Genomic DNA, 14,614 nt, shown 5'->3' on the forward strand with positions numbered 1-14,614 from the left:
CAAAAAACAAACAAGCAAACAGTCTGTGTCTCCCCCAGCCAGCCTCTCCCTCAGCCATGCCCACACATTCTTGATTTTAGATCTTTGAATATTCATTCTGTAACACCAATGGATTTCTCACCCTAAGTTCTCTAGCAATCTGTTTATTTTATAAGACTTTCATAAATTATTCTGTTAGCACAATCTGGACTTTGTAAAGATCATTTCACCTAGGAAAGAGCCTGGCTCTCCAGATATCCATTTTAAATACAGTACTCTATGGTTTTAGACAATAAAGCAAGACAAAAAAACCCTCATCCAAATAGAACATTTGGCTATCATATACTACAAGGGTCTCCTAAATGCCACTCTTAAGTAGCATGATGACAAATAATAAAGAATCCTCTTTCCAACATCTCTGTTGTTCTAAGGTAAAAGGAGTATTACTTACAGGTTAAGAAAACTGATGCACTACTAGCATTTTTCAGATACGCCACACTATTTTTTAAAGCAGATAAGTAAATGATCTAAAAAGGCCTTAGCTCCGCTGTATGTTTTCCTCCAGATGCAGAAAATCCTGACAGTGTGGACTTTCATTGCCACAAAATGAATAGAAATGGAAAAGAAAATATTTGAAAGATGCATGTTATCTACCCAAAACCTGCAGGCCACAAATCACTACAGGCAGCCACTGCAATAGCTTAACCATTTGCGCTAGGGTATAAGCCCTCACTTCCCCAGTAAAGCCCACTAGTCCAGAGCACTGTTCTAAGACAAACAGAATTAGGAAGCAGTTTCACATATCACTGAAGTGACTTTCAACATTACATTCCAGATCTGCTCCGAAGGAAACTGAAACTCCAGGAATGCCTGGAGATGGATAGGCCTTATCTCAAATTAGCAAAAGCAAACAAACAAAAGACATAAGAATGGCATAGCATGGTCCAATAAACCAAGAGTATAAAAGGAAATAAATGAGAATGAAAGAAGGGCTAAAAGTATAACAAGTTCAAGACTGCAAATAGCTATCATTTTGACTTGTAAATGAAGAAAAAAAAAAAGCAAAGTAACAAAGAGAATATTGATATAGGGAGGAGTAAGAAAAAATATTCTTGTGACAGAAAAATATTGAGGATATTAACATATCGGTTTCATATCTATAAAGATTATATCTTATTTTGAATGCAAATTAAATACTGAATGACAACACATTACTGCTGAGCAGATTTCTGAAATTAATATACTACCAGATTAAAATGGCTAACAACATCCTTCTATTTATACTCAGCAATTTTACACATGCTGTTTATACTTTCAGATGATCTTCAATGTTCCATATACAGATAAACATCCAGATCTACAAAGATAACATTTCTGACCCAAGGAACTCCTTAGGTACAAGAATCTTCCTCCATTGTTAACAAGTACTCTCTCTTTGCAGAAGACTAGTAACAAGACAGATTAGCGGGATTCTACTCTGAAATGTTTAGTAGAAGACTATTGTAGTTTCCTCTATAAAAGCATGTTTATTGGCCAAAATAGTTTCATAAAGAAAACCAGTCGGACTATGGGGACAATATAAAACAAAAGTTTATATTTGGGAGCATTTTAACAACTAACTCCATAAACCATCTCCTTTAGGAAATAAACACAAAATATTCTGGAAACTCTTCTTGTTTACAAAAGGTTACATGACAAAAAAGAACCACTATTACTTGTCACACTGTTCTCAACATTAATAAACAATTATAACAAGACTGTGAATTAATGAAATAATAGAAACTATTGTATAAGTAAGGGAAGCTTTTTAGATCAATTCTTACTGTAAAATATAGCATTTGGTAATAAACTAAAGTAAAATGACCACAAATACACACAATAAACAGAAGATCCAGTACACCAAAGGAAAAAGTGAAACATGATAGAATTGCTGTGCTTAAAGGATGTAAAAATACTTTGTATATGAATTTTTTGGAGTTAAAATGAAAAATGTCACTTCACTCTAAAACTATCAATACCTGTGTCCTGGTTTCAGCTGGGATAGAGTTAATTGTCTTCCTAGTAGCTGGTACAGTGCTATGTTTTTGAGTTAGGTGTGAGAAGAATGTTGATAACACACTGATATTTTCAGTTGTTGCTAAGTAATGTTTAGTCTAAAGTCAAGGATTTTTCAGCTTCTCATGCCCAGCCAACAAGAAGGCTGGAGGGGCACAAGAAGTTGGGAGGGGACACAGCCAGGACAGCTGACCCAAACTGGTCAATGGGGTATTCCATACCATGGGACATCATGCCCAGTATATAAACTGGGGGGAGCGGGGGCTAGGGGGATCGCTGCTTGGGGACTAACTGAGCACCGGTCAGCGGGTGGTGAGCAATTGCACTGTGCATAACCTGTATATTCCAATCCTTTTATTATTACTGTTGTCATTTTATTAGTGTTATCATTATTAGTTTCTCCTTTTCTGTTCTATTAAACCATTCTTATCTCAACCCACAAGTTTTACTTCTTTTCCCAATTTTCTCCCCCATCCCACTTGGTGGTGATGGGGAAGTGAGTGAGCGGCTGCGTGGTGCTTAGTTGCTGGCTGGGGTTAAAAAAATGACAACCTGAATAAAAGCTATTAGAGATGCACTAAAGGAAGCAGGCTTCTGATAAACCTGTAAGATTGCTAGAGCATGTAGAGAAACATGTGAGGAGATGGGTGTGTTAAAAGAAAAACAAGAAAACAAAAAAAAAAAAAGAGGAGAGGCGCTTTGCTATAGTTAGAGTATTAGTAATGAATTTTGACAAGTTTAAATGACAATTCTCAATAATAAAAACTGCAAAAATTCAGAAAGATACCATTTGTATAGTCAATACTATCTCTGCAAAAAAGTAGTACTTCAGTTTCTGCAACAGAATTGTTGCCTATTTCTATCCCCTCTCAAAAACTAGTGAGCTTCATTTTAAAGCACACATATAGGAAATAATGTGAGAATCACATTAAACCTCAATGAAATATTTGATTTTTATTGTATAAGAATAATTGATATTGCTGGTAATGATTTTCAAGTCACAAGAGCCCTCACCTTCTACATAAAGCACGTACTAATCCTTTTAATCTTTTTGAAAATATTTCTGCAATCACTGTAGCTACCGTAATGCTTATGGTCTAGTAAAGTCTGTTGTTAAGACACATTAAGCATCTCATTGTTCAGAAGCAAGTTTAGTTCTTGAGCCCTTCTTCAGTCTTGGGCTAGCAAATAAGAATGGAATTAACAAATACTTTAAACGAGTTCATCATAAAATAGCTTCACTAAAGTTTCCATCTTGAATAACAGAAGTATGTATTTAAGCTTATGAAAACATTTAAAAAGTAGGACCTGAACTACTTGGTTCTAAACTGTAACCTGAATAGTTAAGATTTTAAAAATGGAAAAGTAACAGTTTTGAAGACGACTATAAAAGAGCTTATATAAAAAAGTGAGGAACACACCCAAGAAACAGATTTTTTTGAACTAAGGATACCTAGGATTGCCAGATATGTTCCATTAGTACACATACATAGATAGCTACTCACACTTTATAAAATATGAGTAGTATTAAAGCCTTGCCATTATAGAACTAGTAGAACACCTCTATCTCCCACCAAGGCACTGGTGTTTCATTACAACTACAAAATTTACCCAATGAGAGACTTTAAGAAACAAAACTAAATGCTACCTCTAAACTACAGTTTTCCTACCTGAAATCAAGCCTAGTAACGAAGCAGAAATTACAGCTGTGATACCTTTTACATTCCCAAGACTTACAAATCTACCAACCACTGCCTAGGTAGTTCAGTCACCATTGTCCCGTACACCTGGATTTCCACCCAGCTGTGTAGATTTGCGTTAAGCATTACTTAATCTGTCATCCAATGTTCTTTGCAGCTGTGCCTGATAGGAAGACTATGGTGGAGACATAGTTTATTGTGTGTTTTTAGACGACAAGGCTTTTAAAGGCTTTACAACTGCATAAGTTTTGTGAAGTTGTAGAAATCAGCGTAGTTTGGGTTTTATTATAAATTTAAGTGTTGTACTTTGCATTTGTTTCTATATTTTCTAAGAACAGTTCTGGACTACATGCAAGTAAAGTTTCTAGGTGGGGATTTTAGGTACCTGTTACAGTGAAATTTAGATAAACAACGCTTATGAGAAGAAAAGGGTTATAATGAGAGCAAATAGATTCCTTAAAGCAAAGAAGCCCCATTCTTGCCAGGTAGTATGTGCAAAGTGTGGGGGTTTTTTTCTTTTTTTTTTTTTTTTTTTTTTGTCAATTTGCTGTTGAAGAAGGAAGAGAATATAGTTTGCACAAAGCATTTCAATAGCTGTTGTGCTACAGAATCTGGGTGAATATCTGTAAATACTTTAATCATAGCTTACAGTTCAGGGCAGACCTCAGAAGTAATTAAATATTCAAGTAGTGAGGCAAATGCTGAAGAGCTCTAAGTCACTCCCAGCAGTGATTTGCTTTAGTTAGCTCAATGGTAACTTGGGTATTTTAAGTACTGCACTGCTGATACACTTTGAAGGATAGCTACTGACTGATACAATGGTTGTGAGAGTAATGTAAAAACTGTCTGTTTCAACTTATATTTTATGTACTTTAGACCTTCTTTAGAAGACAGGTATCCTAGAACTTCTCAAACTACCCAATACTTTACTAGGTCTTAGGTTGGAATTTGGGTTGTTCAGCCACATAAAAATTGTTCTGACCAGTGACAAAATCTTCTTTGTTAGATATCTAATTTTCTGCTAGTAGAACTAGTAAGTTAGGCATTGCATTTTGAGGAAATGTAGTGGTTCTTGAAATTTAACCGATTGTTTTCTTTTGGGATTCAACCCTAAGATTCTAGTTATAAGTTCTTCTGTCAAATTTTAATTATTTTACTCTTGTAGAACAAAGCTACTTTGGTCAAGTTTTGTCACTCAAACCATAACATTTACATTTTTTTTACTTTCTATATGATACAGCTATGAACATCCAAGGAACTTAAAATTTAAGAGGCCTTCCTAGTCACATAACCTTCAAATATACACTTACGCTACATTTGATGGTTTCTTTGCTTGTAATAAGATTCTGCAACCTTGTTATCCTTAGCCTTATAAGAAGGGTAGCAGGTTAAGGCAGGATTCTAGCTTGACTTTGGATAGGTTGAGGATTTTAGAAAGTATAGCTCCAAAAAAAACTATGAAAAGGTAAGAAAGCCAGCTATAAAGATTATTGCGATCCAGAATAAAATGTGAGGCAAAGAAAAACAGTAACATGGTAAAAGGTCAGAAAGACCTAGGTAGTTTCTTTTGAAGGCCTTTTGCTCTGCTGTAGATCACTTGTATGAATTCATGGCCACCAGGGCTTGATGCTGCCTAAATATCAGCTGTGCTCATTACTAGGCTGGACAACTTCTTGGGTGCTGGGAAAAAAAGCACAATTTACTCAGTGCTTTTCTTGTCACCATTGAACTATTGTTATTTCATCATGGCTTTAGGGACTATGCCTTCTGGTTATTTTCTTCCCAGCTGAGACAAAAAATGAAAATCCCAATTGCTCTCCACTTTTATCACACTTACCACACAGAGTTCCAAAAACAATATTTGCAGTGGCTATGTTATTAAAACTGGCTTTTCTGGGAAAAATCAGAACAACTGAAGCCTGGTTTCTGCAGATTTTATTGCTGTGTACAAATGTATAGATGGTGGTAATCCTGGCTCATGCCCCTATCTCTATCTCCTGTTCAGAAAGTTTTGCATGTGCTAAGTGGCTGACTTTTAATGCCTCACAGACCAGGTAACTGTTCAGCTTGTTCTATAGCCCTTCTTTTGGCAATAACATTAATATCCATTTCTACCTTCTACCTATTCAGCAGTTTTCACAAAATGTTTAATACCTTTTACACTTTTTTCCCTCTGGCCAGTTTCTTCAGAAAACCGTAGTATTTAAATCTTTCCAATTCATGTGATTACGCTCCAAAGATTTTTTTCTAAAGGTATTACAAATAAGAAATTCAGTCTAATGAAACAGTTGTCTAAGTACAGCACTTCAGAAAATCAGATTCTTTCTCTTACCAAAATACAAGAGAATGGTCAAATAGCATTACACCATTGGTGTTTTGCCTTTTTTTTAACCATATAAAACTCAAATTTGCAGAAATATTCCTGAAAGTGGCACAAAAAGCAAGCATTCTTCACTTGTTATGCAATACATACGTGGTTTTAAATAGGCTTGTCTTTTTCCACTGCAGCATACTAGCTATTTATCGGATATTCAGGATATACCAGAAAACTCCCTTTCAGCTCCAGAAAGAGGGGAAGTCATGTGCATAGGTGACATTACGTAACTGTTCAGAAGTTCCTAGTAATGTTACTGTAGTCTATAATCCACTACAAATTTGTCTGCATGCTTTCTTATCTTCTAAAAGAAAGAACTCCCTCCTTTCCCCATGATTCAGACTTTGGAGTCTCTCCCAAAGAGCATGCAAGTATTTGCCGTGTCCTTAAACGGTTGGCCCAGTCTCTTAACCACTGAATGAGTCTTAGCTTTTGTTCTATGGACTTTGCAACAGCGCTCAAAAGCTGAAGGGCTCTACGCTTCCCCCTTGTGCGGCTCGGCCCTCAGAAGAAATCCAGCCTGCGAGAGCCCTGCCCGTGCTGTATGCGAGTGACCTCTTCAGCCAAGGCAGCGTCATTACAGAAAGGTCACGGTGCAAAACTGTGTTGACTTCCAAAATGAATAGGTTTTGAGGTACAGCTCCCATACTATTCAGAAAAGCAGAGTTTACATTAAAATTTAAAGAATATAAAGCTTATTTCTAGATTTCTTGTAAACATCTTGATATTAGCAGCCTCTGAAATGAATAAAACAATGATGTAAAAGACCTAAGGAAAAGAAAGCTTCGTAGCTTGCGCACAACTTCCTAGTTCACTTGATATTTATGTACAGTTCTGGAGTCATATCACCGAAGTAAAAACTGATGTTCTGCCAGATAATATAAGAGCAACAAGATACCAAAGCATTACAACAGTGCATCTTTGCTATTAAAATACTGCAACCTCATAGCTACTGTCAAACTCAACTAAACTGTCTATGCTGTATTTCATAAAAGAAATCAATAACTTCTACTCTGTTCTGAACAGAACTATACTTGTACTGATGGCAGGAAACACAGAGTATGTGAATCTGATGGCACCAGTGAGGTTTTTTTGCTGTGTTATGAAAGTAAATGCCTGTTGATCCTAGGGTCTATGTAATGGACGTTTAGTAATTCCGTTTTTCGAGATCCTCCATGCCTATGTGCTGCCTATTCTGGGATCATTTTCACACCACAAAACACATTTTGTAACTCAGTAGGATTGAAATATGTGTTTAAGGTATAACAGAGTGAAGGCGGTAAAAACATTCAAGCCAACAGAACCAGCGTTTCATTCTAGTAAAACAGTATTTTCTACATACTGGCTCTCAGTACCTTAATAGTCTTATTAATGACTTGATAAGTAGTACCCTATAAAAAAGCCTTTGTGTTTCTTGCTTTCTTAGCAAAAAACTTTGTAAGAAAGTTTGCTGTTCAAGTTCTGGAAGTACAGATGTTTTCAAAATTCAAGTACTATGAAAACTAAGTTCCTTTGAGGCAATATATATCATGGTGAATTCTTACCAGTAAGAAAGACAGTTCAGGTTTTTTCTTCTAGTTGCATTACCTGTGGATATGAGTTGACAGGGCAACTCTTTCTCCCTGTGCCATCCATTGGCATAGAAATGGAGGAATGGGTAGGATTCACCTCACCTGTTATGACAAGCTAATAATGAAGTGTTTAGCCTGAAGTATTTGCCTTAATTTCTTGTCAATGGACCACACAGGTGACTCTTGGTAGATGTGCTTCTCTCTAGTGACTGAAGATGGAGTCTAGAGTGACTCAGGTTAACTCTCTAACCTACAGATGGGTAAAATTAGGTGAAAAGGTCTTTAGTATCAATTAATAATAATTATTTTTCTTCCTTAAGGGTGGTCCCTCTGTCTGTTGCTACTACTCTGCTTTACAACTAAAAGTATCAGTAACAGTATGTTAGCCATCATATTACCTAACCCAACAACAACAACAAAAGAACTACTAGAAGCTAACAGTTGTGTTGCCCTAGTGTCTACATCAGTACCACTGGCACGCTGCAATATCTTAGTGAGGGGGAAGGAAGAATCTAAGAGAAGAAACACAAGGAGGAGGATTCCCTGTCTGTCATAATTGTGCGACTTCTACAATTCCCCTTTCCTGCTTCATGGAAGTCTGAAGGAGAATGAACAACTGTAAGGCTTCTGCACCCATAATTGTGATTCTTGTCCTTTTTTCCCAGCAGATATTAAAAAAAAATAAAATACCAAACACCTATTAATGACATGACATTGCTGTTGTATTGCTTGATGGGCACTGCAATTTAGGCATTACAATTATATTTTTGGGGTAAGCTTCCTGACCTGTTGGCAAGGCTCATGATGTAATTCCTTTGTTTAGCATACTTAGATCCACAGCTTGTCTTGGTTTAGAAGATCATTTGGCTTCAGTTTGTAGGACAATCTAAGCTTGAGTACATAACCAATGTACTCAATGTGTTGAGGTGCAACTTTTTCCACTTTGTATACAAGAACAACTGAACACACTTGATGTTGCTATAAATGATCTTTTGACCCTGTAAAAATTTCACTGTCTCAATATTCAGCTTGTCTGGGATACTTTTTCACTGAAGACTTACATGAGGATAAAGGCAATGCAGTTGTCTTTAACAGTCACAAACAAGACTCTCTGGAGATATTTTCTGCAAAGTAACTTCACCTTGGAATGAAAGCATATATAAGCACATGTAGCCGTAACACGACTTTTCAAAACTGTACTTTTTTAATCTTGCTGACAAAGATCTAAAATCTTCAAACTGACAGCTCTCTTTATTCTCTCTGCAAACCTGTACCAAAAGGTACAGATTTAAAAAATATGTTAAAGACTGATTTCAAAGGAGAAGTTCAATGATGGTATGTATGAAGACACTGTTTAGTGATGGATATGAATTCCTAAGCTTGCATAGCCACAAGGCCTATACATGTGACTATCTGCAAGCAATCAGGGGTAACAATGCAAAATATTAGCAATTTCAAAGTGTTAAAGACTTCACAGCAAAAGACATGAAGAAATTTAAAGTACAACAAGTGTTACAGGAAAGTGATTGCTACGTTCCTTTAAGGAAATGCTGAGAACTTTAAAAGAATTATGCAGTCTTCAGATGTAACAAAAGAACCTTACAGGAAGTTCTGAATGGGGAACTACAAATTCTATCATGTCCAAAAAGGACTTTTCCTTTGAGAATATCAAATATGCTCAGTTGACTTTAAACCAAAAGAGGTTGTGAGGAACTATTAAACTGGAGGTATAATCTACCTCTGTGTGTGTTAAGCAATCACATTAGCATTAAGGCTCAGACCTGTGAAGTGGCAAATGCTGTCTGTGAAGTGCTGGTTGACCTTAATTTCTAATAGCTTTAGAAGAAAAGGAAGACAGCGAAAAGTATTATGAGTTAATTCAGGCCTCACTGATACTGCAAATGTAGCTTTTATAACTGTTATAAACACATGTTAATAAAGAACCTAAACTAAACAAACTTATGCAGCAGTTACTTTTATGTTTTGTCAAACAAAAGCAAATGCACATAAATTTCACTACAAAGAATTGAAAGAAGTTTTGAAATGGCGCCCATCTTAATGTCTTCTGGAAATGTCTTACACAAGAGGATATTTGGCTAGATTTAGAAAATTTTAGGTTATCTTATAGTACAGACCCTAAATCCCATTGGTATGGGGCATGGAGTCATTCTAAATAACTGACAGTAAAAACTGTATCAACTGCCTGATACATGTTCTTCAGGGGCAAATTGTGAATTCTTTCACCTATGCTAATGAGGTAACAGTCACACAGAATGTTGTTAGTGTCACTTCTGTTTCTAATTTTGCCCGGTGGCTCTTGATTCAAGTAGAACTTTGTATCCCAAGCAGAAAACAATGAAACACTCTAGAGAACTAAAGAGGTGAGAATCTGTTATTCCATGTGCTTACTAACCACTGCATGATTCACTGTTCTTTATGTGACTACCTCTGAACAGGTCCACTATGATACCTGTCCTTAAGTATCCTCCACAATTAGAAGATGATGATATCCGGCAACTTAGTTAAAAGGCACACACTTACCTGACATGAGGGACTGGGTTGCCAGCAACTCTGCACTCCAACAATACTTTGTTTCCTTCGGCAACTTCCTGGCTCCGGAGCTTCTGAGTGAATTGAGGTGGTGAAGATTGATTCTCTTCCATGTTGATGAACGGGTGGCAAAGGACCGTTTCGCTCTGAGTGATGCTCTCCCTTTCAGAAAAGTGTTCTCCATTCAGATGAACTCCAGGCAATTTTGCCTCAGGCTCAGTCTCTTGATGTGGCTTGTCAAACTCCTGGGTCACCGAGGTACTTACAGCTGGCTGTTTCTTTTTAGGAGACAGGTATCCACTGTCTGGAGAAGAAGAGTCCCCATCAGGACTTCGGCCTCTTGTCTTTGCTGCCTGTCTAAATATAGATGACAATTCCTCTATGAATGTGGCAGCTTTATCACACAACTTGTTCCTGAAAGGAACTTCTCCCCGGGATGCTGATTCGGACTTTGGGCTTGTCTTAGGCACACCTGGACCATCTTTCTCCGAATGTTTCAGGCTTCTAATGAAGCTGGGACTAGCAGTTAGCAAAGGCAAGGTGCTTGCTTGCCTCCTGGAAACTGTGACAAAACTACCTGCTGTTTGAGGTGCGGTGGATTGCTCTTTCTGATTCCTTGGGAGAATGTGACTTGCAGGAGATGAAGTTAGGCTGCTTGCTTGAGGCCTCTGTAAAGCATCTTGCTCATGCAGTTTGGTATCCCTGAAAGAAGGGCTTTCTGAAGTGCTAGAAAGAGAGGTGTTGAAATAATGAGTAAAGTCTGGTGCTGCATTCTGATCCTCCTTCATGGAATTGGCAATGGCTTCCTGAGCTATATCAAGGCTCTTACATATCTCCTCCTGGGTAAGGAAGGCAGAAATTTCATTTGAAAATTCCCCATTCTGTATGTCTGATACGGAATCATAGAAAAAGTCATGGTAGGAAGAAGCTTCTGACATATTTTCAGGATATCCCTTATTGGTGCCTCTCTCTGCACAGTAAGCCTCCTTCAGCATTAAGGAAAGAGGCAATGCCTGGCCACAGCTTCTGTCTTGCATTCTGGAAGACACAAATAAAATTCCTTAATGAAAAAACTTCTCAATAAAAAAATCCTGTTATATGCTGGTTCCCATAAGGTAGACACAAAACTGGGAGAAGAGCAGAACCCAACAGTGCATGAAATACCATAAACCTTGGTTTCTATTAGAATGGGCCAGGGCTGCAAACTGTCTAGGTGGAAATGAGAGCACTTAGGAGTAATTTTTCTCATGCATCTTCCTTCAGAACTGTGAAGACATCCTTTGTCTGTACATTGCCTAGCACAAGCTCAACTCCACTAGACCAGTCTGAGTGTTTTGTTATTTCACATCTGATTTGTTATTTCACACGAATGCTATTACACTTCATTTTTTCTGTTTTTAGGCTTACGATGATTTGGGGGATATACTTACTTTTCTCCTTCCCATAACGCTGCCTTTCAGACACTAAACCATCAAATTCCAAGAGGAAAACAGTGTCCTAGTTGAGAACATACACAAGGATGTTTGGATTAGAAATTCCAAGTTATCCTTTCTGTTTAATGTAGATAATGTGTTTAATATTATTTTATTTCTTGTGTTAACATTTGTAACTTGTTACCTTTCAATACAGTTTAGTAGCACTTTCCTCAACACTAATAAGTGGAATATCAAACTACCACATGCTAAAAGTAAAACACTAAAGAAATAGATTTCACAACCTACGTATCATCCTGTACCATCTAAGTGTATAATGTATATTCTGTACCAGTTTCACAGAGTACAGAAGCATCTATACATCTCCAGTTTTCCCACAAGAATTTAGAATGAGAATGAGCGTTCTCAGCCTCTGTAAAGCCAGCAAGAAACAAGACATCAGGGAAACCGCTCTTGTCCCAAGGGAAGCATCTGCACAAGATTTTAAAAAACATTATATTTTCTCTTCCTGGTTCAAAGTATTTCTCCACTGATAGACAGGTGGCTTGACAGTCATGAGATGCACTCGGATGTATTTTACATCAGCTTGTGCAAGCTCCAATTCCCTTTAGTCACTTTACCAGGGCTTACCCGGCATGTAGTCATTAACTGACTGATAGATTATTGGAATTCTTGGCCTGGCGTATGCATCTCCTGATATGCCTGCTTGTCTTGCCAACAGATTACAACCCAACACATAAAAGAGAAGTATAAGGAAACCAAAGCATTTTAGGATTTGATATATGTTTTTATAGAATACAGTGATAGGCTTATTCTTTGCTGGGATTACATCTTTCTTTCTTTTTATGTGTGTTTATGGGGCAACAAATTTAGCAACCATGCCAATCTGTTGTCAACAAAATCTAAAAAAGTATATACGGTATAACTGACTACCACATAGCAGCTTTAAAGAATGAATCTGAGAAGCCTAGCAAACAGTTGGCCTAGAGGCTCAGCTGTTAAGGCATAAACTGGATGAATGCCAGGGAACCAAGGGTTAAATCTGGAGAGTTTCTGTCTCCTTAATCTTAGTTATTTTTTAAAACTGTGTATAAAAATGAACAAAGGTGCTAGTTTACTATTTAGAAAACTGGTAAATATCTGTGCTTCAAATGATACTTTTATTTAAATCTGATTCATACTGGGTCCTAGCTTGCTCACATCTCAAAGAAGTGATACATTACACACTCAGATAAACTTCTCTGACTTCCAACACCAAGCTTCTCTGGTGTTTCAATGGGTTATGGGTCAGAGGACAATTTCATCTATTGCTAGCCACCCAACACAATGATTAAAATGAATGTATTATGAATTAGCATATCTCCTCCTGATACTCAGTTTTTTCATTAGAAAAATATAATGGCTACATATGTCATAATTTTCAAAGCCCAGTGTCTAAATTTAGGTAAATCAATCTGTAGCTGGGTATTTAGGTAAAGTTGATTAAATTAAACATGTGCTAGTTATTGCCAATTTCTGATGCTGGTAAGCCTCCTTGGTGAGAAAGGTCTGGTGCCTAAAAATGGAATTATATGTCTAGCTTTAGACAGCTGAATGGAAGCTTCCAGTATAAAGACTTTTTTTCAGACACACTGTAACACATAAAACCAACTATTCTTTTAGAGAAACTTGTAACCATAGTGAACTGGAGGTGAAGTATCACAAACCGTATCAAGTAGCATATAAGATCATAATCAGAAAATTTGAATGCTATTTCTAGCTTCTCCAAGTTAGACTATAATGTATTTATAACAGTTTTCATCATCATTACTTATTAGGTAACCTGCAAAGCCATATACTGTATCATTTAAAGACACAAACATAAAATACAATGCAGATCAGTGTTTAGCTATACTTCCAGCCTTATTACGTATAAACTATTTATGGGGTCCTATTTGCTATATATTTAAAAATTACTCACAAGTAAACACACATTTTAATATCACGCTGTTTAAATATTTATTCAGAAAATAATATAGATGCTCTAAGGAATATGGTAAATAGTAAATTAAAAATGTACTGGATTACAATAATCTCAGAAAACATTTGAATAATTAAATTAAGATATTCAAGAGATAAATAATAAAATACGGAAAACCATAGAAAATCAAAGGACTCACTTCAAGAAATGTATAAGCATCCTAAATTTGCAGAACCTGTCCAATGAAAAATTATTACTTAAAAAAATATGACCCAAAGCCAATCTGTTCAAAGGAATAATATGAAGGAAGAAATGTATCTAGTAAGTTTTTAAAACAAAAAAGGCACATATTTTTCCTCTGAATTTTAAAATCCTGCAAAATTACTCCCCAAAGTACAATAATTAAATTTAGCAGAAAATATAAAACAGACCTGACAATGAACAAGCCAATATGAAGAGTCTCAAGTACAATAATAATGGGTAAAGTTGGTTTTTTTCTTCTTTATCTAAGTAGGCTTAAGTTGCTCCAGCTATTCACTAAAGATTGCTTGGTCCTCAGTAAGCATCGAGAAGACTGTGGCCTGTGCGTTACATCTGTCCTCTGTGACTATGTAATTCTTACCCCACTCATCTATATTTGGTAACTGAACTCATGTTTCAGCAGACTGCCGCTATCTGGAATTCCAGTAGAAGCAACATTAGGCCTGGAAGTGGTACAACGTACGGTGCACTTACTACCCAGAAATTCAGAGAACTTAATCATTTAAATGAGCAATTTCTGTTGTATTTAACACAGTATTTTAGGCTGTTTTAAAATATTTTTTTTATTTTTATTTTAAAATATTATTCTGGAATTTTAGGATGTGATTTTTGCTCATTATTAAAGGGCCTGCCTCCACAGGTCATAGAAAACACATAGTGTGTGAAAGTTAATTTTTAAAAAATAATTTCTTTTTACAGCATTTTGTCTTAACAGTTTTTTAATTTATGAC

General features: G+C 36.4%; 1 protein-coding gene across 4 annotated transcripts in view; it reads right to left on the reverse strand.

The window, feature by feature from the left end:
* The window catches only part of PALLD (palladin, cytoskeletal associated protein), a 210,787-nt gene extending 196,580 nt beyond the window's left edge, over nt 1-14,207 (reverse strand). The window contains exons 1-2 of one of the 4 annotated variants that reach the window (XM_030023196.2): nt 14,054-14,207; nt 10,221-11,267 (exon numbers count right to left, since the gene is read on the reverse strand). In XM_030023196.2, coding sequence (XP_029879056.1) covers nt 10,221-11,266 — 1,046 coding nt within the window. In that variant the 5' untranslated portion in view covers nt 11,267; nt 14,054-14,207. Of the gene's footprint in view, nt 1-10,220; nt 11,268-11,659; nt 11,719-14,053 lie in introns of those variants that run through there. The other 3 variants (XM_041124885.1, XM_030023278.2, XM_041124936.1) reach the window with 3 other exon arrangements.
* Between the last annotated feature and the right edge of the window lie 407 nt (nt 14,208-14,614).

The sequence above is a fragment of the Aquila chrysaetos genome, chromosome 1, assembly GCF_900496995.4.
Source record: "Aquila chrysaetos chrysaetos chromosome 1, bAquChr1.4, whole genome shotgun sequence".
Lineage (NCBI taxonomy): Eukaryota > Metazoa > Chordata > Aves > Accipitriformes > Accipitridae > Aquila > Aquila chrysaetos.